This window comes from Eptatretus burgeri, chromosome 2 (genome assembly GCF_056783735.1).
Source record: "Eptatretus burgeri isolate ZD-2024b chromosome 2, Ebu_testis_v1, whole genome shotgun sequence".
In the NCBI taxonomy this organism is placed as follows: domain Eukaryota; kingdom Metazoa; phylum Chordata; class Myxini; order Myxiniformes; family Myxinidae; genus Eptatretus; species Eptatretus burgeri.
Genome location: NC_140962.1, coordinates 72,078,565 through 72,103,928, shown reverse-complemented (window position 1 = coordinate 72,103,928; position 25,364 = coordinate 72,078,565). Strand labels below are relative to the sequence as shown.

Genomic DNA, 25,364 nt, shown 5'->3' with positions numbered 1-25,364 from the left:
GTTGAATAAAAAAAATTCAAGAAGTTTACTACCGTTGATGCAGTGTCAATTACACCACCTTACTGTTATTTAACACAACAATTAATTATTCGTACCTGTTGTTCGTGTCCTTTATAACGTCCTTAAATACAGTAAGTTCCCTGTTTTGAATGATTTTCAATTTTGTTTGACTGGCAGGCAGGCAGACAGAATAAAACAATTATCTCACTCCTCCTTGCACATGTGTGATCGGGACGAATTCAGAGTCAGACTCACAAACAGCAGGTTTGTATTCCGATTCATGTTCAAAATATAACATTCAATTCAAATAAGGTGTTCCTCAATCATAAACTGACATTTGTGGATGGATGGACTGACAGACACAGACAGAAGTGAACGAATTGCTTAACCCCGCTTTTGCTTGAACAATTGAACAAAACAATTGAACAATTCCACTTATCTCCCCTAATAGCTGATTAAAAATCATGGCTTTGCTTCCCCACTCCTTGATTTCCCCAATAACCACACCCTCCACACAGCTCCCCTTCATTCCACCAAGATACCTACCAGACTGTGGTATAGTTGATGGAAGGACATTATCTCCAGCAGATAATGACACAAAAAAGGAAAATGGTACAAGCCAGAGGCAAATGGTAAACACAGCCAGGACCTGCAGGAGGCAAGGAAAAAGGTACCGTATCAAACAAAATAATCATGTCAGCAATGCTACGAGAGTAAATGATAAAATAATTATGAGACAAATGATAAAATAAAATCACCTCTGAAATGAGAGATCCTCATGAAACATCTTAAGTGATCGGCACAAAATATTAAGGTAGTTACATTTGACAAGTCAGAAAAAAAAACATAACAAAAAAAAAAAATGAAAAAAAAGGGATGAAATCCCCCCAAAACAACCAAAGTCGGAAGGAAAGACACCACAACACGACACCACAATCCTTTCACAGATTGCCATCACGACATCATTTGACATTGTTGTTATTGGTGGCAAAAGTAATTGTATGAAGATGTCTATGTTGGAGGTTGTTGTAGATGTGTAGTGTGGGTTGGTGTAATTGTAATTGTGTATTTTATTTGTTGTGGGACTGAGATGGAAAAATATCAAAACATGTCGTGATGGCAATCCGTAAAAGGATTGTGGTGTTGTATCATGGTGTCATTCCTTTTTTGTCATCCCTTCCGACCTTGTTTGGTTGTTTTCTGTGGATTTCCTACATTTTTCTTCTATTTTTTCTGTTTTTTTCTGTCTTGTTTCACTATTTTTGGTACGCCAACATGGCAGAATTATTCTTTACCCCCTGTCCTTTCTCTGCCCCTTCTCTTCTGTTCTATCCCCATACTCCTATGTCCTCCCAATCTACCTTCCCACCTCTCCCAAAGAGATACCTCCATTCCTATCCTCTTCCATTCTGTATCTTTTCTCAACGTTGACATTTCCAATTTCTTCCCTTCCTACCCTGTGTCAGTGTAATAAATAGATACCTTATAAAGGGGTCACATGATCACATATATTTATAAAAGGAGGAGGTACTGCACGATTTGCTTGAATAGTACACAGACGGTTTATGGAAACGTGAATTAGAATGCTCTTTTCAACAAGTAGTATGACCCCTGTGAACCTCAATGAAAGCATCAACACACCATTCTAGGCCTTTTTCCTCCATAAATTACACATTTTGTCGTACCTTACACTCCACGAGAGAGACTTTACGGCAGACAGTGAGTTTTAGGGGAAAGTGTATATGTGTATATGTTGATATATATATATATATATATATATATATATATATATATATATATATATATATATATATATATATATATATATATATATATACACACATACACAAGTATATAATAAAAAACCTGAATCAAATGGTCCCAAGAAGGCCAAACATCATGAAAATTTCCTTTGCTTCTGGAGACACCAAGCTGAAGCCTGTATCTCACTGGGCTGCGACAGCTCGCGACTAGTTGGAGACAAAATTGCGATAATTTTCACTTGGAATCACACTGAATTTATTTTTGCGTCTGTCTCACGAATACCTCACGTCATTGAGAACAAATTGCGAGATAATTACGAAGCTCTCAGGGGTCCCAGGACAGATTATCATTTTTTTTTCTCCAATCAGTCACAATTTAGTTTCATAGGTCGCCAATCCCTCACAAAGTTGTCACATTTGTCGCACCTTCTGACTCACGGAAACTAAACTGAGAAGGGTTCGAGACCGGTTCGAGACAACCGCGACGACTCTGCGACTATTTTGAGAGAAAATTTGTCGCACGAATTTTTTGAACATGTTCAAAATTCTAGCGACACCAGAGCGACGTCCTGCGACTCACGCGAGGAAATTGAGAACCACCGCGAACATCGAGACATTTTGGAGAATCCCGTTCGTATTTTGTCGCGAGCTGTCGCAGCCCAGTGAGATACAGGCTTAATAGCTTGTGTTTACCAATCTTTCATGAGATTCCTCAGTTGCTTTGGTTCTTCTGCATGCAGTGGTGGGTTTTACAATACATGGTTGAACATTCTGTGGGTTCAACAACATCTAAGACTGCAACATCGAGATATCTTGGTGGAGTTATTTTTCAATCTTTCTAAACACCGATGTCCTCGGCCTAGCGAATGCTGCCAACCATTTTACTGCCACGTGGGCTTGGGCCCTGTTAAAATGGACAGCTAACACCGATTACTTTTCAATCAACATCTTCTGGAGACTCTGCACTGCTCTCTCATCGAGCAATGTGGGCAGGCGTTCATGGTTGCTTCCCCCATTACATACCTGCCAACAAAAACAGAAGATTTATTCAGCTGTAGATGTGGGGGAAGCTGGCTATCTACCGCCAAGTTTTTTTTTTTTGTCATGTCTCTACCTCCAAGTCTCCAATCCTACCTTTTTGCGATACAGACTGAATTTCATTTTTCTTCATCATTTGATCATCACTTCAATAAAATTTTGACCTTCAACTTCCTGTTTACCTAATGATTATTGATTTGCTTGGATTTTGGATTTTATTCATTTTGTCTTTTATCACAAGTGCTGCAATTGTTTCAGGAAGCCTTATACAACAATTTAACGACAGTCGTCAGTGTTTTGTCTTAATTTGCCCGTCTTTTTATTCCAGGTGTAAGCTCTTTCTTGGCTTCCTGAAACATATTTGTTGGCAAAGTGAAGTAAATAAGCAAGCTCTTTCATGAGCATCGTTATCCTGTAAATATTTTTTCAAACCAGCTCTATCAATTTGGGTTACATTATGTCTGTGTACACAAGGTAACAATGCTTGAAAGTTAGCGCAGTTCTTCATTAAATAACGTATTGTCAGAATCCAAGGATATTTATGACTCGAACACATAAATCATTGCCCAATTCAAGGTTGAAAATAGCAGAGGCAATGCAAACACACATATGTAGAACACCAACCTCAGAGAATGGATGGTAGTTCTCACTGAAGTATGCAAAAGTCAAGTAGTGATTAATCAACACCATCACTGCAGCAAAAAAGAAACAACACATCTTTTGTGAAACATCTGAGCAATACAGTGACGTCTCCTTTCCTCTGTTCCCATATTTCGTTCTGTGAAATTCACAATATACTTACCGCATGTGAGAATGAAGCTGGGTGAAGAAAGGACAATGTAGGGAAACGTTCGAAGCAACCCAAAGGATATTAGGTTCGAAAATAACCCCACGGCAATCAGTACAACTGGGAATTTTTCAAAGAAGAAGAGTCCCAAATAAACGACTGTGGAAAACTAAGGTCGGGGGGGGGGGTGGGTGTGGATGCAGCAAATATGGGAGGAATTAAAAAGTAGAATAAAATACAAACAGTTGGATGTAACTTTGCCAAAAACAATTTTAAATATGCTAGATGAGGCCTCTGTAAGGAAATGGTTAATTTCTCATGATCTGCTTGCATCTATTTATTGGTGACAATTCCAGAAGCGTGCAAGTTATTGGCATCAATGAAGACGTTTTCTCATTATAAATGTTGAAAGTGTTTGGAACTTTTGCTGTTTCTTTTCTTCGTCACAGCCGCCGTCAATAAGTCTCCCTTTGGGTATGATATTGAGTTTCCCTCTGTTTCAAAGCAAGGCATTGGAGGAAATTCACCAGTGACAGGCGACGGGTGCTCAGGTTCACCTTTTGGAACTCTTGGAACCAACAGCAAGCTTCGAAAGGGACGTAAGTGAAGAAAAGGGAAGTTATCGCCAGCACCCTGAATAAATTACAAATTCCTGCCACCTTCAGTTGAACGTCAGACCTGGTCAGGCGGTTCGTTAAAGACTCGGGTCAAAAGCTTTCCCCAGTCAACCACACAGTGAGGTGGGAATAAATGGAGTCATTAAAAATGTAGTGTATGAGTTGCCTGATCAACTTAACAAATAAATGGTGTAGTTGCTAATTTCAGCACAAAACTAGCAATCTGTATTGTTGACATAAGAGAATAAAACTTGATCTTTGCCGGTTTATCTTTGCCGGTGACGTAGGGTTTGCTATTCATAGGCTGCCACTCAACGATTTAAATGGCTGCATCTCCACTATTGAAAGTAGACGCTTGCGCTCAACAATTGGATTTTTTTTACACTCAACGACTTTTAAACGGTACCACTCAGCTATTTTCATTGTTTACAATGAACGATTTAAATTGCTGTCACTCGCCTTTGTTTTTTGACGCTAGCGCTCGGAAATTTTAATCGTTTCTATTAAACGTGCAAAATCGCTCAAACCCCACTATTGAAAGTAGACGCTTGCGCTCAACAATTGGATTTTTTTTTACACTAAACGACTTTTAAACGGTACCACTCAACTATTTTCATTGTTTACAATGAACGATTTAAATTGCTGTCACTCGCCTTTGTTTTTTGACGCTGGGGTTTGGAAATTTGAAGCGTTTCTTCTGAACGTGTTAAAACGCTCAAACTCGACTATTTTAAATAGATGCTGCCGATGGACAATTGGAATCATAGCCAAGCTAGACATCGAAGTGTGAACATCCTCGTCATGCCGAAGAAAAGTTTGAAGAATGCTGCAAATAAGTGTCCTGGCCGTGGCCGTGGACGCTGACGCAAGGACGATCCATTATACCGACGTCTTTCAGCCTATGAGTAACTTAAAAGTAACGTCTGTCGATGTGTGGCAACGATCGCATAACGTGCCAACAACACGTTAATCATAGGTTAGAAATAAGTTTCGGGTACACTAAACATTACCTCGGCGTGTCTCAACTTATGACTAACTTACAAGTAGCATGTGTTGACGTCTGTCAACGATCGCAGACCGTGCATACAACTTGTGGCCAGCGTAGCGGAACGTGTGAGTCATACGCCGGCATACGTCGTGAAATTTCAAGCATGAAAAAATTTGAGGACAACCAAAAAGTACGTTTAAAGCCAACGTACAACGACGTATGGCAGTGTTTTTCAGCGTGCTCTCAATATTATCAAAACTTACCCATAACGTATTCAACGTGTGCCAGCGTTTTAGAAAAAAAATTCAAAAATTGGCATACGTTGGCTAAAACGTCAAGGTGTGACCGGGCCTTTAGGAAGGAAAACTCTTTAGAAAATAACCTTTTCATAAAACCTACAAATTTGAGGCTCATGGAAGAATGTGGTGACAGAGGGAGAAAAGGAAATGCATCACTTCAGAGCTCAGATTTCAGTTGGTAACTTTGCCATTACGCTTCAAAGACATCGACATCTAAATGTGAGATTCATGAATCATTTACATTGAACCAATTATGTTTATAATGTTGGGGAAAGGTAAGAATTTAGAGTTAGACTTAGGGCTGTTCAGGTGTGCAATCGACTTCTGTTGTGATCCCAAGCAAGCAGACGGGATGGTAAGGTGAATCTCAACCCGAAGTGTACAAGACCACGAGCCCAGGCAGCTAAGGTAGAAGGTGCTTTTTTTTGGATGGCAGACACAAAATAGAACATGGAAAGGAAAGAGTGCTCAGCAGAGGCATTGATTATTTATTGCATGCGTTTGCATTTAAAATTTGCTGCATATAGAGGTTAAGGGTTAAACCCCATTGCAGCTGTGGCGAAGGAATGAAAAGACGGACATGAGAGGTGAGGTTGATGGATCAGAATGTAAAAGCTGGAATTCAATTTACTCCATAGATTGATGTAAAACTATTAAAAGCACTCAATTTCAAAATATCTTGTTCATCAGAAATGTGTGCATGAATGCAGCATCTGTACAGCACAGAACTTGTCTGTTCTTTCTTGTAAATGTTTCATTAAAATCATCAACCAAAAAAGTTTCAAATATGATGAGTGTGCTTTTTTAATTTTTTTTTTATGTTGAAGGCTTCAGTCACGGACTAAATAGTGCTCATCGAGGCCAAGCCTTAGATTAAAGAATTGCGTTGATAGAAAATTAAGGAGAGAGAGAAGCGTCTAAGAGTTTTTGAGGAAGTAAGAAAAAAATCTGCTTTTTGAAAGGGGGAAGGTCATAAGTGTTTGGGAAGATGTAAGAAGTTAAAGAGTTCTCGACTCTAGAGTTTGGCAGTGGAGGGGAAGAAACAAACATCGTAATGGCCCACCCTTGAGTTGCCAATGGCCACACAATAATCATGTGATGTAGTGGCTTGTCGAGTATTCTTTGGTCTCGCTAATGGTGGAGGTACACAAGCAGCAAGTTCTTGCAAGCAGAAACCGAAGTAATACCTGCAGAAAAGAGAAAGAGAGCCTACAATGCGGCGTAATTTGAGCGGGTCGAGTTTTGAGGTCACATTGGTCAAGTTGACAAGTCAAATAACTTTGGATTTAATTCTGTCCAGTAAGTATGTGGAGCTGGAACCTCCCCAGATGTGATAGTAGTACTCTATACAAGGACAAATTAATCCTTTATGTCATTGGAGCAACTGCATGTTCAGAGGAGAAGAATCTTGGACATCTGAACAGGACTCCTAATTTCTTCAAGGCAGACTTAGCTATTTGAGTAATGTGTGGTTTCCAGGATAAATTTGATGTCAGAGTAATACCTAGTAGGTTTATTGTATAGCTTTCAAAGGAGATTGGAGAGTTGAGAGGAGTTTTAAAGAGAGGGATGAGAAGAAATTGAGTTTTTGAAGCATTAAACTTAACTTGATTACATTTGCCCCACTGGGAGATCTTGTCCAAATCCAAATTTAAAGAGGTGGCTGTGATGAAACGAGATGTAGATCGAGTGAGTGAAGACGGGGCAGATGGGAAAGACACGGAGGAATGTAATGTTGAGTCCTCAGCATACGAGTGCATTTGGTTATTTGTGGAAGAAGTAAGTCATTGATAAAAAGAAGGAATAGTCCATGAGCTGGAGGGCCATTTCTGGCCAATTGGTACCATATTGAGGGACCAAGGTTTGTTGTGATTTTCTGTTAGGTTGATGTATCTAATAAAAAAAATGCATGATGGACATCTGAGTAGAGTAGCTCAAGCATTTTACACAGCTTTATGTGCAGCAGGGGAATATCCACAAAATAAGCTAATTTTATCACGTTTACAATTTGGTGGTTTAATTACTCAAATGTAATGCACTTTATTTGAAAGGAAATTTAAATCACATCCATATCACAAATCATGCATTTTACTTCCAAACTGCAAAATTAAAAGGATACTAAGTTTTATTAATTAATCTGACATAGTTTCAAAGATGCTACATGTTCAATTCAATAGCAGAAGAAAACGTATATGTTGTGAAGTTCTTGAACAATTTTGAACAGAATGTGCCACAGAGTTATCTTTAATCCCACAGTGATGAATAAAGAAAATAGCTATTCGACATAATCATTAAACAGAAACAGGCAATGACAAATTATAATTTGAGAGATATACAAATTATGGAGTATCAATTGTCAACGTCACTGTCGTCATCGTCCTCATGATCCACGCTGCCGTCCGACTGTTCATCTTGGACCTTCATGTTCGCACACTCCTGGAGAACACAAGCAGCTGTGCAGCTTAGGCCATTGACCATGCATGTGCATGATGGAAGCCTACACTCCCGTTTACACTTGCAGGATAAAAATTCCAGAACAACATCAGGAGCTGGGGCACCAGACATCCACTCAATGGCAAGTCTACCATCATCATCCAATACCCAACCATTACAGTCAAGTGGACTGGGTACATGAGGAGTTGCTTCAAGACTGTGGTGCCAAATGGCTGCTTGGTAACATGCTCTGGTAGCATGAAGCTTCAAACAATCCTGACAAGGAGAGAGTTGTCCTGACTGGATATCACCATTCGTAGCACGGAACAACTGAAACCGCATCTCGTTAACTTCTGTGATTTCAGTTTGAGACATGTTCAGCTTGCAAGTGAATTCCTCAAGCACATGGAAGAGATCATCCTGTCGTGTTCAGTCTTTCCCCAAGTCACTGAAAGCTGTCTGAAACCTTGGATTGTTGATGAAGAGTTTGAGTCCTCTCACCTTTCCACGGCCAATGAAAGCGCTTACTGTGTCGCAGCCTGTGTAGGAATGCAATCCCAATAAAGCTTTACAGATGTTTCTGCCGAGAGCACTAGCAACTTTTGTTATGTCAACAAGTCTGGTGCGGGTTGATGATCCACATTGGATGAACAGATCACAGTCTATGTCATCATGAAAAGCCAGACATAGCATCATGACGTCTGTGTCTTCTGAAGCTACTATCACAGAATGTAAACTTGACGATGCATGCCTACAGTGTAGTAGCAAGCGTGTGTCTGCTTCCTCGTGAGATGAACGGAGCTCGTCAACTTCAACTACAGCCTCACGGGTGATCTTGGTACAGATATCCTCACATGTGACATAAAGGACCTCGTCTTTAAGTCTTATTCTGTAGGGCTCTGTTCCCCATTGCTCTGTGACGAATTTGATCAGCTTCGTCTTGCTGATGTCACAAGACAGAAGATGCCTCCATTGGTGTATTCGGTGACCGGGTGCTATGTTTGTGAAGCGGATACCTCCATCAGTCGACCTCAGGGCCCTTTCTGCATCTTTTATAGATATCTGTTTGTCGACGTCGAATACTACATCAACCCTGTTGCTACTTGCTGATGTATTCAGCACAGCTGAAAGAAGCATATCAGCCACTTCATCAAAAGTGAGATTCTCCCCTTTCAGCTTCTGTACAATACTCATGCCATCAATGATACACGTTGAGGGGTGTTGGACGTTTTCCGCAGCAGAGACCTTACTTTCAAGCTTTCTGGCAAGGGCTGCTTTGTTGGTTTTCTTCATAGTACCATCACAGTTGGCCAAGGATGAAGGAAGGGGGCCTAGGGGGTGTTTCAGTACATCATTCATGTTCAACTTTCTGATGGAAGCTACGAGTATCATCTGTCCAAACAGCTTATTGTCACTTTTGAGGACTTGCTCCTTGTTAGGTAGTTTTCTGCTGATCCTTTTGTGGGCATTATCAAATGTCTTCAACTGCATCTTTGGCAATCTGTCAAAGAATGGTTTTTCTCATCCTTCAATACACTGTATTTGATAATCTGTATATGCTGCATCCCCTTTCTTATGAGCAGTCAAAAGATCATTGGCAACTTCTGGGGACACACTATGCCTGGTGTTGGCTTAATGGTTAAAGTAGTGGGCTTGGGATCCTAGGGTCCTGAGTTCAAATCCCGCTCAGCTGTTGAATTAACACCAGGTGGGGTTGACTCTGCCTGTCATCCTTCCGAGGTCGGCAAAATGAGTGCCAGCATGCTGGTATACTGTGTCGGAGTGGCGACCCGTCCAGGATTGTTCCCAATAGCCAAGGAGACTGCTTCGGCGGCACCAACGCTCTGCACAGAGTATGGTCCTAATGGATGGATGGATGGGACACACTAGCACCAGTTGAGATGCTTATCAGCTCTGAAGGATTTTGACTGAATGGGTTTGTCCAGGTGTCTTCCATCAGATAAACCAAACTGTCAACATCAGTCTCATCCTTGTGCATTCTTGAAGCTGACAAATGTGTGAACCATTCTTTTGCTGCAGCTATCATCGATCATCAGCCTCATTTGTTTAAGACAGGTACTTCTATTCTGCTGCGACATAGTACCTGCTAACAGCAGCAGGCTTCAAACTGAATCCCTTTGTGCCTCCGGCTGTCTGCGTGTCCTTGTTGACTGTTACTTCAATGGTTTGGTCAACAGGAAGTCTACCAAATGTATTGGTTGCACCTAATTGTACTGAGAAACCTCCTTCTAGCATGTGCTGATGTACCTCTGGGTGCGTCTCAGAGAGCCTGGTCAGTTGGCAGTAATAGACTGGTAGATACTTGGCATAGTTCAGCCTGTCATATGCAAAGCACCAAGGAATGATACTTCGGATAGCAGCCAAATGTAGAACCCAGTTTCCTTCCCTCGATGCTCGGATAAAGTCGAGGTATTATGGCCTAAGAGTCGATGCACAAAAGCGTCTTTACACAAGGGGTTTTAACATGAAAAACGCTATAACTTGTCCAATAATTATCACAGAAAGCTGCCAGACGTCCTGAAATAATATTAAGATATCACTCTATATAGAAGAAATAACATTGGCAATATCTATGTTCTAGAATGTTATGATTTATGACCAAGTATACTTTTAATGACCGTTTTTGCTCTCAAATTTGCCTTGCGCGATTATTTAGCAAAGCATGTTATAGCCTATAAAATGCTTATCATTTAACTTCGTCACATATTATATACCAATGGATAGGAAATTAAGTCTGCTTTATAATGGTATGTGGGAATACGCTATATGATGTGGAAGAATAAGGATACGTGGCACAAACTGACCATACACCCTTAAATATTGTCCGCAAAAGCACCGTCCGAGTGATTAATGGTCTAAAACAGAAAATTGGAGATAATTAACTTGAGCTACTCTACTGAAAGGTCCATCATGCTGTTTTGTTATCTACATTTGTGTCTTCAATCAGTCATATCACTTTTTTCTGGTCCCTCAAGATGGTACCAATTTCCATCTCAGCTCATGGACTAGAAGAGTGTTGGAGACAGAACAGAACCCTGAGGTACACCGCTGTTGATCGGTAAGGGGATTGATGTTGAACCATCAACAATGACGGAGAAAGAGCGGTCGGAGAGAAAGCTCGATATGAGAGAGCAGAGTGAAGGAGGAAAGCCGAAAGAGAAAAGCTTGGATATCAGACCCCGATGCCAAGCTCTGTCAAAGGCTTTTGAGATATCAAGGGTGACAACAAAGGATTCCCCAAAGTCTCTCAAAGAAGAGGCCCAGACATTCATAATGCAAGAAAGGATATCACCTGCAGATCTTGCCTTGCAAAATCCATGTTGGTGGTCTGAGAGAAGACTGTGAGATTCAAGATGCTTGAGAAAATGGGAATTGAGAAGACATTCAAAGACTTTGGAAACAGTAGAAGTCAAAGCAATAGGATGGTGGTTCGAAAGGTTTGAACGATCACCCTTCTTTAAAATAGGCTGTATGAAGGCATGTTTGCAGGAAAGAGGAAAAGTTTGGGTTTTTAAATAAAAACGAAACAAACGAGCAAGCACGGGTGCAAGTTCGAAAGCACATTCCTTCAAGACCTGGAGAGGAATGCTATCTTGCCCGTAGGCGTTGCTTATGTCCAGAGAGATGAGTATTTTTTCGACTGCATGAAAAGAGATTATAGGGAGGGACATAGGATTGGTGAGGGGAGCATCAGAGGGAGATGGAATGTTATTCATCCAGTGTGGAGTTAGAGGACAAAAGAGAACCAAAAAGAGTTACTTTATCAGTCGGAGAGACAGCGATAGTATCATCGGAACGGAAAAGTGAAGGAAAGGTAGAGCGACAGAAGTTGTTTGAGATACGTTTAGCTAAGGACCAGAAAGATCTATTAGTGGAAGAAGAAGAGAGGTTGTCACATTTCTTTTGAGTAAAGGAATGCTTTTCCTCACGAATAATAGATTTGCAATGATTTTTGGTGAATTATGAAAGCTGAATGCGAGTTGGAGGAAGAAGAGTTTTTCCATGTCCGATATGCGGCATCCCTTGCACAAATGGCTACAGAGCAGGAATTATTCAACCAAGAATTGGTAAGAGAGATAGATTTGAAGGAGAAGGGGATATAAGCCTCCATTCCTGCAACAATAACCTCAGCTATATGTTCAGCAGAGATAGAGGCATCACCCGAGGAGAGGCAGTAGTCTTTCCGGGGAAAGTCAGAAAATAAGTTTCGCAAACCAGTCCAGTTAGCATTATTGAAATGCCAATACTGGCATTTCGTCCGAGCAGTTGGATGGAAGAAGTGGTGGTAAGTAAAGTCAGGTTCACAAGATTGTGTTCAGAAGAACCAGCTGGAGGTGAAATTGTGTCGTTGTCATGCAGCGGATTGGAAGTGAAGAATAAATCCAAAGTATTGGTATTGTGCACATTATGATCTGAGATATGGGTAGGATGAGTGATAATTTGTTCCAAATCATTAACAATGGAAAATATGAGCTTCAATCCCCTCCCCCCCCCCCCCCAAGATCCATGTGGGAAGATTTCAGCCACTCCGTGTGGTGTACATCGAAGTCTCCGAAATGGAGAAATTCTGCTTGAGGGTGTTCGGATGTCATGGCCTCATGGCAAGAGTTAAGATAGTCAAAGAAAGCTATTAAGTTTGTAGAATTGGGAGAGCAGTAAGTGAAATAGAGAAAGATAGTGATGGTCGGGAGACAAATCTTAAGCCAGATGACATCAAAGTTTAGAGATTTGAGGTCCACAAGGCATACAGCAGGCGTGTTGATGTTGGGGTAGACACAGACTCCTCCTTTGAAACAGAATCTTGACTGAAGGTTGTAGTTCGAAATGTTATAAGAATTAACAAGAACATCACGTGATAATTGGGTCTGATTGAAGCAAGATATTAGGAAAGGAGCTTGCTAGATGGTGTTCGACATAGGAAAGATTCGAAGAAAGACCACAAATGTTGGTGAAATGAATTGAAAAAGAGTCACGTTGGTTCAAAAGGCAAGGGTCTTGGGAGGAATCGATACTACTACTGCCTGAGCCCCCCCTCTCAGCAGCAGAGATAGGCAGGTCACCGGAGATTCTTCACACCCCATAATGCCAGGAACTCGGGGCCATTAACCTTTCGTAATTTATCATATTTATATTTAATTGGAGGCTGTCTGAGGGAAATGAGAGGAAAGAGAAATAAAAGAGAGAATGTAAAGTGAGGAGTGAAAATGAGTGAGTAAGAAAAGTGTATGATGTTTGTTTGAAAAGTGTATGATGTTTGTTTGAAAAGTGTATGATGTTTGTTTGAAAAGTGTATGATGTTTGTTTGAAAAGTGTATGATGTTTGTTTGAAAAGTGTATGATGTTTGTTTGAAAAGTGTATGATGTTTGTTTGAAAAGTGTATGATGTTTGTTTGAAAAGTGTATGATGTTTGTTTGAAAAGTGTATGATGTTTGTTTGAAAAGTGTATGATGTTTGTTTGAAAAGTGTATGATGTTTGTTTGAAAAGTGTATGATGTTTGTTTGAAAAGTGTATGATGTTTGTTTGAAAAGTGGATGATGTTTGTTTGAAAAGTGTATGATGTTTGTTTGAAAAGTGGATGATGTTTGTTTGAAAAGTGGATGATGTTTGTTTGAAAAGTGGATGATGTTTGTTTGAAAAGTGTATGATGTTTGTTTGAAAAGTGGATGATGTTTGTTTGAAAAGTGGATGATGTTTGTTTGAAAAGTGTATGATGTTTGTTTGAAAAGTGTATGATGTTTGTTTGAAAAGTGGATGATGTTTGTTTGAAAAGTGGATGATGTTTGTTTGAAAAGTGGATGATGTTTGTTTGAAAAGTGGATGATGTTTGTTTGAAAAGTGGATGATGTTTGTTTGAAAAGTGGATGATGTTTGTTTGAAAAGTGGATGATGTTTGTTTGAAAAGTGGATGATGTTTGTTTGAAAAGTGGATGATGTTTGTTTGAAAAGTGGATGATGTTTGTTTGAAAAGTGGATGATGTTTGTTTGAAAAGTGGATGATGTTTGTTTGAAAAGTGGATGATATTTGTTTGCAAGAAAGAGAGATTCAAGCTAGCCCGGTAGTTATAGTTTGAGTGAGACAGAAATAACACCAGCAATCCTGACACGGAGAGTGTAAGATGGTTCCGGGCAGCAATTCAACACGCCTAAGTCAGAATGGTAGAACTATCCTGAGCGGTTGTTGTCTACAACCTACTACTTAAAAAACCGGTCTAACCGGATGGGTGTTTTTTCAGAGATACCATCTCCTTACTGGATGGCCATTGGCTCCCTAAAGGAGCTCATCCGCCCTTTAGCAAGTATTGTTTTTAGTCCTGCAGGGTGTCCCAGTCACCCTCCCCACTGGCGAGCCAGTGAGGGAAGTCGGTTTAGTCGCCAACTACTCGACCATGCAGCAGGTAGCACTGGGTTACATGTTACCAGTGGCAGTCAAGAAACCTAACTGACCTGACAAAAGAGTGTGCAATATTCTGTGAACAGTACCTACCAATATTATCAGTGGTATTGTTTAAAGTACTTATCTTCTTTCATAATAAATGTGTCAGAGAGAGAGAGAGAGGAGAGAGAGTGAGTGTGAGTGTGAGTGTGAGTGTGAGTGTGAGTGTGAGTGTGAGTGTGAGTGTGAGTGTGAGTGTGAGTGTGAGTGTGAGTGTGAGTGTGAGTGTGAGTGTGAGTGTGAGTGAGTGTGAGTGTGAGTGTGAGTGAGTGTGAGTGAGTGTGAGTGAGTGTGAGTGAGTGTGAGTGAGTGTGAGTGAGTGTGAGTGAGTGTGAGTGAGTGTGAGTGAGTGTGAGTGAGTGTGAGTGAGTGTGAGTGAGTGTGTGTGAGTGTGAGTGAGTGTGTGTGAGTGTGAGTGTGAGTGTGAGCTCCATAACTCCAAAAAACATGAAACAGAGCAACCTGAAACTTTGCATGATTACCAATGGAGCTCCAAGGTAGTGCATGAGTGAAAATTGGGTGTTTGGGTTAATTAAAACACCCCTTTTGTAGATAATGTCGGTGCAATTTCTCCGAAATTAGCATAATGGTCTTGAGGGTGATAAAAACAATAATAAAATGTTATTAAATTAAACTTGAGATGAAAATAAACAAATTGCTATAAATCTATCATGAAAAATGTAATCAATTATGGTATGATTTTATGTGCTTCATCATGTATCTATTTTATTTTGAATTTACATAATCATATCTTTCCTCTGCAATGAAAGATGATCAATCTGTCTTGTAAAGATGTTTAAAACAGGTTGGCCTTTCAACTGAAACTTATAATCGTAATTCAGTATAAAATAATTCCCTTCAGTTTAAAGCTATCTTGCCTTTTTAGGAATTTCTTTATGATGAGCTCAACCTGGGAATATCAAGACCTGACAAACTGTGGCGCCAGCGTTTGGAAATTAAAAAAAAACACTATGTCTCATTGGATTCTATATAAAGGACTTAACTTTATCATGTATTTCAGAGATCTGGAGCAAGTCTGTGTTCTGATCACTCCATATGTGCATATGTATTTGTTTATATGTTGAATAAATGTTCAAATGTACAGGATGACTTAAGAACTTCTTCAACAATAATAATTAACAGTCTTTTTTAATTATATCCTTTATCAAGCGCATCCTCGGATACCTCGCTCTCGATGGGGTCTTCAGGAACATCCTCGATACCTCGCTCTCCCTCGCTGGAGTTTAAATTCACCATTTTGTTTGGCCTGCTTAATAATGCCTGGAGTTGGAACAGGCGACCACGGTTTATTAACGATCGTATATATTTTTCCACTTTCCTCACTCCTGATCATAATACCTACGAATCGCTAGATACATTGCAATGCTTCTAAACGCCAGGAGATGCCAGTGTTCATGGTTTTATTTCATTTTCACACATGCTGTAACCTCCAAAATCTCAAACCAAGCCAAATTACAAAATTTAAGCTCCAGAATTTAACTTAGCAGCAGATCGGACTGCTTTAAAAAAAAAAGTGTTCATTTGTCCAATTCGGACATATTTGACATTTTGGCATCTCTGGGAGGTGTTTAATAACATGACCGATCGGCGATCGCAAATCACTTACTAAGCCAGCCATTACTTATCAACAGTTTCATTGGAGCGTTTCCTTGAGTGCTTAAGCCACTTGGCCGCACTGTCCATCTGCACGACCACCTGCTTGTGTTGTGTCCTGCAGTGTGGTTCGGTGCCTTGTTAAAGGTTGGATGGAAGGAAGGAAGGAAGGAAGGAAGGAAGGATGGATGGATGAAACTCTTGAGAGAGTTTTGGGGTGACCATGAAAAGCAAGAAATAATCCTGGACAGATCACCACTTAATGGCAAACCACCGATTGAAGGATACTTTAACCAAAAGTGGCATTAATTAGTAATTTGTGCATAATACCGGCAATAACACGCCTCCACTTCACGAAAGACAACGTGGGATCTTTAACACTCATAAACAACTACTGCTGGCATATGGGTCCTCTGGCTTAAGGTCCTCCCGCGGACTGAACAAACATTGATGCCTTGCCCTGGAAGTGAAATGCCAGGGTGAGTTTATAGCACTGTCGAGATTCCAACCCAGGCTTGACAGCTCAAAGGTGAGTGCACACACATTTAAGCTATACTACATGCATCATAAATTTATTTATTTGACTTTGATGTGCCATACGCTTTTCAGTGTTAAGCCTGGTGTTGGCTTAACAGTTAAGGTGGCTGGGCTTAAGATCTGTCTTGAGTTTGAGCCCCTGTTGTGCTGTTAAATAACACCAGGTGGGTTTACCTAGCCTGTCATCCTTCCGAGGTTGGCAAAATGAGAACCAGTTTACTGGAATTGGGGGCACTGCATCAGCGGCACAGCCACGCTCCCAGCAGTGATACATCCAACAGCTACAGGCAGCATATGAAATAATAATGCAGAGTGTTGGTGCTGCTGAAGCAGTTTCTTGGCAAGGGTTATACTGGGTGGTTTGCCATTGCCTTCCCTGCATTTTTTGTCTGTGCTCTAGCCTTTTAAATGCTGAGCGTCAAACAAGGAGGCAGCACATACCATTTTTAAAGCCTTTGTTATGACTTGACTGGAGTTCGTACCACAGACCTCCGAGACCGAGTGTGGACGCTCCCACAATTATGTCACAGTCTGGTCATTTATTTATATTCATTGTTGCTGTTTTGTATGCAGACTGTGGCTGCTGGTTGCATCATTGCTGGAGGCTCGGTTGTGCCGCTGATGCAGTACCCCGTTACCAGTAAGCTGGTATCTCATTTTGCCGACCTTGGAAGGATGACAGGCTGAGTCAACCCACCTGGTGTTATCTCACAGAATGACAGGGACTCAAACTCAAGACCCTAAGATCTCAAGCCAGCCACCTTAACCGCTAAGCAAACACTGCTTTTTCCAATTATTAATTAATAATTATTGCATGTAGTACGTTTAATCGCCAAAAAAAACAAAAACATACGGTTATTGGAAACAAACCATTTCCTTGCAATGGCCTTGTGCAAACATATGAACAGAAGCAAACTTCAGAGTCTCAATAATAATAAAAACTACTACCCAAAGAAGGTATTTGATGATTCTGCTCGTGAGAACGGTAAACTCTTCAATGAGTTCTGCCAAGTAGTACAGGCCAGCAGCTGTGGAAAAACACCAGTGGTACTTCATATATGGTAGAAACAAAACAAATTATTCATTTATCATTCTGATTCAATAAATCTTCATTAATTCCTCAACTTCAATTTTCTATCACGTCCCATTACATTCATCTTCTCCAGCAGATACACATCCCATCATCATCATCCATCAATGTGCATATTACCATCACTTCATTTATGAAATGGCCACATCAACTTATCATGTCATCTACCAACTTATTGCGAAGAAACCATCCTCGTCATTCGACACATTCCTCATCAGGTCCTCGTTCATCACTTTTGACACATTCCTGATCAGGTCCTTGCCTATCACTGTCGACACATTCATCAGGTCCTTGTCCATCACTGTCGACACATTCCTCATCAAGTCCTTGTCCATCACTGTCGACACATTCCTCATCAAGTCCTTGTCCAACACTGTCGACACATTCATCAGATCCTTGTCCATCACTTCCGACATTCCTCATCAGGTCCTCGTCCATCACTGTTGACACATTCCTCATTAGGTCCTTGTCCATCACTTCCGACATTCCTCATCAGGTCCTTGTCCATCACTTCCGACATTCCTCATCAGGTCCTTGTCCATCACTTCCGACATTCCCAGAGATGCCAACTTTTGGAAATCAGAATTAGGGAGGATTTTCAACCGACACCAAATAATGTGCGCGAAGCGCACATCTCGAGCGCGGAGCGCTCGACCCTTGCGGCGGGGTCCAGGGCCCGCCTTAGGGCCCTGGAAGCTCTGGGGTTCTAGACGCTCTCTAGTGCCCTCTGAGCCCTATTTTGGAGCATTTAACATGTTAAGAATTCCCACTTTTTGAACAAAAAAGGGGAAAATTGTGCACTTTTTAATGTTACATGTATGTTAATATTAGTAAGTTAGGGGACAATCAAAGATTAACAAAAAGCACAAAAGAAGCAATATTTTTCTTACCTTACTGGCTGGTACTACTGCTGCTTGCTTTTTCCATGGCAGCTTTGCTGAGTGACAGCTGTGTGGCTCTTTTAGCCCTTCTGATTATGTCTTTGCTGTATTCTCTCTGGTAGCAAGGGGTGTTATGAGCTAGTTTTTCAATTAAGAGAGCTTCCAGGGTTTTGACACTCAAATTGGGACGAAATTCAGTATGATTCTTCCGTACAAGACTGAGTGCCCGCTCACATGATGCGTTCGAATGAGGAATGACCAAGATTCCCTTCATCACTTTGCTCAAATTAGGATACTTCTTGGCACCAGTGCAGGGATCTGTGAGCTGTGAAATCCGATGCCACTGCTCATCCACTCTCACTGTCTCAGTAGCAATTGTAGCTATGGAGGCGTCTGCCTGGTAGTGAGCGAATTCACTCTCAAGACTGTCTATGTCACTATCACCGCCACTGAACAGACAGGGGAATTTCTTGATGAAAAACTCCACACAGTCAAACCCCACTTCTTGGTGTAGCTTAACATCCAGCACCTGAGCATGCTTGGCTAATTCATCATCTAGCGGCCAGGTTTTGAAGATGTAATTGCAGGCTTTCACATAATATGAGCGAACTGCACTGAAGAAACCTTGGATGTCTGACTCACTCAGAGTGAAGGTGGATTTCTTGAGACTCCTTTGTTCCCTTATATACAGTTTGGCATCGTTCCCAATCATGAGGTCCTCATCATTCTTCTGATGATTTCTGTCAGAGAAGGGTACATTTACCAGAGCAACCGATGACACCGATGGTTTCAAAAACCGTACGAAGATATCTTTCAGAAGACCATTCAATTCTCCGTGCAGGAGATGAATACAGGGTTCGTCTCTTTGGAGCAGAAGATTCCCCTTCTCAAAAAGCTTGTTAGCATATCGAAGGAAGAAACAATAGAGTTTTGTTTGTGGAGACAAGAACATCCTGTTGACACGTTTTTCTCTAGATTCCTGCACAGTGTTTGAGGAAGATGCGCTTTTAGTTGTAGAACTCGTAGTACACTTAGCCGCAGGGCGATCACACTTGCGTTTACTGCCAGCAGAAGAGGTCAGACTCGTAGTACCAGATCCAATTTTACGTTTGAGGAGAGAGCTTGAGGTAGGTGCAGCCAAGGAAGAAGACCTCTGATTCGAAGGTTTTGCTGAGCTTCTATCAAGTGATTTGGCAAAAGCAGAAGTTAACTTGGGTCCTTCTTTGCCTGTAGATGGGACTATCACAGTCTTTCTCGACTCTGAAGGGATCTGCTTTGTAGATGAACGTGATGAAGGGCCGGTGATGCTACCTGCTCTCAGCATTGGTTTTGGTGCTGTCCCTGCTGTCTTCTTCGCAGCAGATACTGCAGTGGTAGTGGTGAATGCTGCTCCACTAGTGCTTGATCCTGCAGTGCCAGTACTGGCAGTAGATACAGTGCCGTCCTTCTTGCTCGTTGTTAGAGTCTTGGCTACAGTTGGTTGCATTTTTCTTCGTACTTCTTCTTTGAAGAAGAGGCGAAGTGGCTCCCACTGTTCAATCAGCCTGTCTAGGCACTGACCAAGGGACAGCCACCTTGTTGCGACATGCTTCAGAATCTTGTGTGTCGGGGCATCACAGAGTTCTTGCAGTGCTTTCACTCCTTTGACGCGTTTACTACTTTTGTCCAAGTAGTAGTAAATATCGATGAGAAAGTCATCTAATTCAATGGGTAAGGCCTGAGCCGCCTTCTTGGCCGTATTGTGCATCATATGGCAAGGGCATCCCATGATGTAGCACTCTGGATTTTGTTTGTGGATATAAGCAGCGACTCCTTTGTGCTTGCCCACCATGACAGAGGCATTATCAGCACAAAAGGAAACACAATTTCCCCACGGAATTTTCCTGTCACTGAACTCATGATCAAGCAGTTTGAAAATGTTTTCTCCAGTGGAATCTTGTTTGCACGCAGGCAAACTTAGCAAACCTTGCTTCACAATCCCAGCACTGTTGTCATAGTACGAAATCAGGACAGGATATAGCTGGGCCTCACCACTGTCATTGCTACCGTCTGTAGCTAGGCTAAATGGAGCTAGTCTAGCAATATCGGCAATAGATGAAGCAGTAACATTTGACAACTCACCAATTACACTGGTCAACAACAAATTTGTTGTCTGCATTTTTAAGCTGATTTAGGACGAATCTGATGCGCTGAATCCAAAACTCACATTAGTTTTGTTCAATCAGGTCAAGTTTTTGAGATATGGCCACATGTCGTTTTTTACATTTTTGTTCACATGTACGCATGTGTGGAGCATTTTAGAAGAAGTTGGTGGGGGTAAAATGTCATGTCAAATAATTGTTTTAATTGGAAATAATTATTTTAATGACAAGAAGTATTCAGGTACGATAGTTCTAGGTGATTATGTCGAAAAGGGATCAGTTTGAAGTCATAAAACCTCAAAATCTTCCAAAAATTGGTGAGGCAAAGCATAAAGTTCGTGGATCAAAACTAAAGTTAATGGGGCAGATTTTGTAATAATGTGATACAAAAAAGTTGTATTTCTTGAAATAACGAACTCTGAAGAATGTACAATACCTACATGCGCCAATTTATGACATGCGCTTCTGCTCAAGCTTGGAGTGCCACAGTACGAACCCAAAGATTGGAGACTGTTCATTGACAGCAGCAAGCGATCACTGAAATGTGTTCTGCTACACAACAGCAACCAGTTTGCCTCTGTACCCATCGCTCACTCGACTACACTGAAGGAGAAGTATGAAGCGGTGAAGTACGTGCTGGAGAAAATTGGTTATGATCAGCATAAGTGGTTTATTTGTGTTGACCTGAAGATGGTGAACTTTTTGTTGGGACAACAGTCTGGCTTCACCAAGTACCCATGTTTTCTGTGCATGTGGGATAGTAGGGACCGTGCTCAGCATTACACGAAGAAGGACTGGCCTGTGCGGGAGGAATTGGTGCCATGCAAAGAAAGGAACGTCATCAACGACCCTCTGGTGGACAGAGACAGAATACTCTTCCCACCGCTGCATATCAAGCTCGGCTTAATCAAGCAGTTCACCAAGGCTCTGGACAAAGATGGTGACTGCTTCACTTACTTGTGCCAGGCTTTTCCAGGATTGACCATGGAGAAGTTGAAAGTTGGCATCTTTGATGGTTCTCAGATCCGTCAGCTCATCAGAGATCCAGAGTTCAAAAACTCAATGAACGAAGTGGAACTGGAAGTGTGGAAGACATTTGTTTTGGTGGTGAAGAACTTTCTTGGCAACAATAAGGCCAGAAACTACGCAGAACTTGTCAACAACATGCTGACTGCTTTCAGAAACCTGGGCTGCAACATGAGCATCAAGATGCACTACCTATTTTCACATATGAACCGGTTTCCTGAGAACCTGGGTTCAATGAGTGACGAGCAGGGGGAGAGATTCCATCAGGACATGAAGGAGATGGAGACCAGGTATCAGGGTCGCTGGGACGCAGTCATGATGGCTGACTACTGTTGGAATCTGAAGAGAGACCTCCCTGCCGCTGAACATTCCAGGAGTTCGAAGAAACGGAAGTTCAAGCCCTGAAGTTTGAACAGTGGTGACGCAACATGCAATTTCTTGTACTTACCTTTATCAATGCCCACCATTCAGATGACAGTAATCGATGTTTCTATCATGTAATCAATAAATGTTGTTGGCAAAACATTTTTTTCTTAAAAACATGTTTAGGATGATATGTGTTGACAAAAATCAGCTGATAATGCCACAAAAATGTAATTGATTTTGTCACAAGATCTGATTTTTTCAAATCAACTTAGCACAAAAACCTGACCTGATGGAGAGAAACGGATGCCATTTCCTGATTCAGCAGTGCCAGAATACCCTAATTCACTTGTAGAAATCTAGACAACATTCAGAAAGTAAAAAATTGTTGACCAGTGTTTTTTTTTTTTTTTTTTTTTTTTTTTTTTTTTTTTTTTTTTTTTTTTTTTTTTTCTTGCTTTTTGTTCTTGTTTTTTTTTTTTTTTTTGTTCTTGCACATCTTGCACATCTTGCAAGTTTTTGTTCTTGCACATCCATACTTTGAAGCAACTTTTGAATCTGGAAACATCTTTTGAAATAGAGGTCCAGCATGATCTGAGACTGATATGGGCAAGTTATGTTCCACAATAATTCCACTAAAGAGAAGTTCCGCTCGGGTAACATCCTCTTCCTCGCTTGTCCCTTGTTTGGTGAAATAATTCAGAAGTGTACCGGTACTCGTGCTCGAAGATCTCTCCTTTGCAATGTCTGTGTGCCGTTTGCTTCCAACGTGCTTCCGAATATCATCACGACCTCCATGCTCAACTGAAATATCAACGCTGCATACTGTACAATACGCATGATGAATTCCTCTTTCAGACTTTCGAATACACGGGTATTGGAGACTGTATTCGGTCTTGTACTTCTGAGACCATTTCTTGGTCTTCGTAAGCTTCTTTTCTGCCATTTCGTAATCAACATCGAGGGCTTGAAGCATCGGTAACTTCGAAGTCGATGTTCCACAGCTGCAGCGCGACTCGTAGAACTCTAGCGGCTGTTAAATTAAACACCGCACGGTGGTCGCGACCGCCGGGCTGGTACGGGGCCCAGCTGCATGCAGTGAGCGTATCGCATGCATACCGCATGCACTGTATTGCACACATACCGCATGCACTAAATCTCAGTGCATGATCGCATAAGCGAGATCCAGACCCAATGTTTCGCTGCTCCTCATTTGAATTTGCAATTTTTTACGTACAATTTGGTAGCAGCGAACGTTATGGAGTTACCACATGCTATACGTAGCAGACGATGCTTTTCATTCAATTCTCATACTAGTACATTCTGATTAGTGAACAGTGCAAAAATATCAAAATTTCGGGAGGATAAGGATAGTGATCGTAAGGGCGGGAGTTTGGGTGAATTTTCGGAAGCCTCCCGATGAAATCGGGAGGGTTGGCATTGCTGCATTCCTCATCAGGTCCTTGTCCATCACTTCCGACATTCCTCATCAGGTCCTTGTCCATCACTTCCGACACATTCATCAGATCCTTGTTCATCACTGTCGACACATTCCTCATCAGGTCCTTGTCCATCACTTCCGATACATTCCTCATCAAGTCCTTGTCCAACACTGTTGACACATTCATCAGATCCTTGTCCATCACTTCCGACATTCCTCATCAGGTCCTTGTCCATCACTTCCGATACATTCCTCATCAAGTCCTTGTCCAACACTGTTGACACATTCATCAGATCCTTGTCCATCACTTCCGACATTCCTCATCAGGTCCTTGTCCATCACTTCCGACACATTCATCAGATCCTTGTTCATCACTGTCGACACATTCCTCATCAGGTCCTTGTCCATCACTTCCGATACATTCCTCATCAAGTCCTTGTCCAACACTGTCGACACATTCATCAGATCCTTGTCCATCACTTCCGACATTCCTCATCAGGTCCTTGTCCATCAATGTGCATATTACCATCACTTCATTTATGAAATGGCCACATCAACTTATCATGTCATCTACCAACTTATTGCGAAGAAACCATCCTCGTCATTCGACACATTCCTCATCAGGTCCTCGTTCATCACTTTTGACACATTCCTGATCAGGTCCTTGCCTATCACTGTCGACACATTCATCAGGTCCTCGTCCATCACTGTCGACACATTCCTCATCAAGTCCTTGTCCAACACTGTCGACACATTCGTCAGATCCTTGTCCATCACTTCCGACATTCCTCATCAGGTCCTCGTCCATCACTGTTGACACATTCCTCATCAGGTCCTTGTCCATCACTTCCGACATTCCTCATCAGGTCCTCGTCCATCACTGTTGACACATTCCTCATCAGGTCCTTGTCCATCACTTCCGACATTCCTCATCAGGTCCTTGTCCATCACTTCCGACACATTCCTCATCAGGTCCTTGTCCATCACTTCCGACACATTCCTCATCAGGTCCTTGTCCATCACTTCCGACATTCCTCATCAGGTCCTCGTCCATCACTGTTGACACATTCCTCATCAGGTCCTTGTCCATCACTTCCGACACATTCCTCATCAGGTCCTTGTCCATCACTTCCGACACATTCCTCATCAGGTCCTTGTCCATCACTTCCGACACATTCCTCATCAGGTCCTTGTCCATCACTTCCGACATTCCTCATCACGTCCTTGTCCATCACTTCCGACACCCTGTCCTGTTCCAACCCAACCTCTCCACATAACATCAAATAACGCAATGTATCATTACCGATGCGGGTTACTTCATGAAACCAAATGAAGTGAAAACATATCATAGACTTAATTATTTAAACAACGGGAAATACATAATCAGAAAATAGATTTACATCGACGATGGCGGAAAATGTAAAGTCGTATTCTCATTTAAATTGCTAATGTCGGTGTCTATTTCAACGAATGATCAGGTATTGAATATTTTAATAAATTAAACATTTCGCTAATGATAATTCACCGTTGTTTTACAAGTTACAACGGCTTACCAATCGCTAACGTGGCAAATGCGACCTGCAGACACAGAGCCAGCCAGCTGAGCACGTAGAGAAACCACATGATGTGTCAACCCCAACCCCAACCCAAACCCTCCCCTTGCTTATAGATTTACTTCCGTCCAGATAGTGCACTGATAACACGACCCTTATGTTGTTGTTGTTGTTGTTATGTTGTAAAATAATAAATATCACTCAATTATCGGAAACAAACACCACAGCATCGCGATATCCAAATATGGCGAGTGACGTCACTTCCTCTTATTTACCAATAATTATTTTAAAATATTTTTTATCGTCCAAGTTAATGTTGTTATTGTGTTTATGTATG

The 25,364-nt window shown here is 41.4% G+C and overlaps 2 protein-coding genes across 2 annotated transcripts in view; one reads left to right on the top strand and one right to left on the bottom strand.

Annotated features, from left to right (window-relative positions):
- The window catches only part of TEX261 (testis expressed 261), a 25,970-nt gene extending 682 nt beyond the window's left edge, over positions 1-25,288 (bottom strand). The window contains exons 1-5 of the mRNA XM_085869792.1: positions 25,028-25,288; positions 17,481-17,560; positions 3,604-3,757; positions 3,426-3,493; positions 547-649 (exon numbers count right to left, since the gene is read on the bottom strand). Of these exons, the coding sequence (XP_085725918.1) occupies positions 547-649; positions 3,426-3,493; positions 3,604-3,757; positions 17,481-17,560; positions 25,028-25,097 (475 nt within the window). The 5' untranslated portion in view covers positions 25,098-25,288. The remainder of the gene's footprint in view (positions 1-546; positions 650-3,425; positions 3,494-3,603; positions 3,758-17,480; positions 17,561-25,027) is intronic.
- LOC147032304 (uncharacterized) lies at positions 21,105-22,196 on the top strand. Its single transcript, XM_085869793.1, has 2 exons — positions 21,105-21,273; positions 21,406-22,196. The coding sequence occupies exon 2, from the start codon at positions 21,629-21,631 to the stop codon at positions 22,073-22,075; it is 447 nt and encodes a 148-aa protein (XP_085725919.1). The 5' UTR covers positions 21,105-21,273; positions 21,406-21,628; the 3' UTR covers positions 22,076-22,196.
- Positions 25,289-25,364: the final 76 nt, after the last annotated feature.

Excerpts from the sequence above, each read along its gene's own strand:
- LOC147032304 (XM_085869793.1), top strand. The coding sequence starts at position 21,629 with ATGGAGAAGTTGAAAGTTGGCATCTTTGATGGTTCTCAGATCCGTCAG.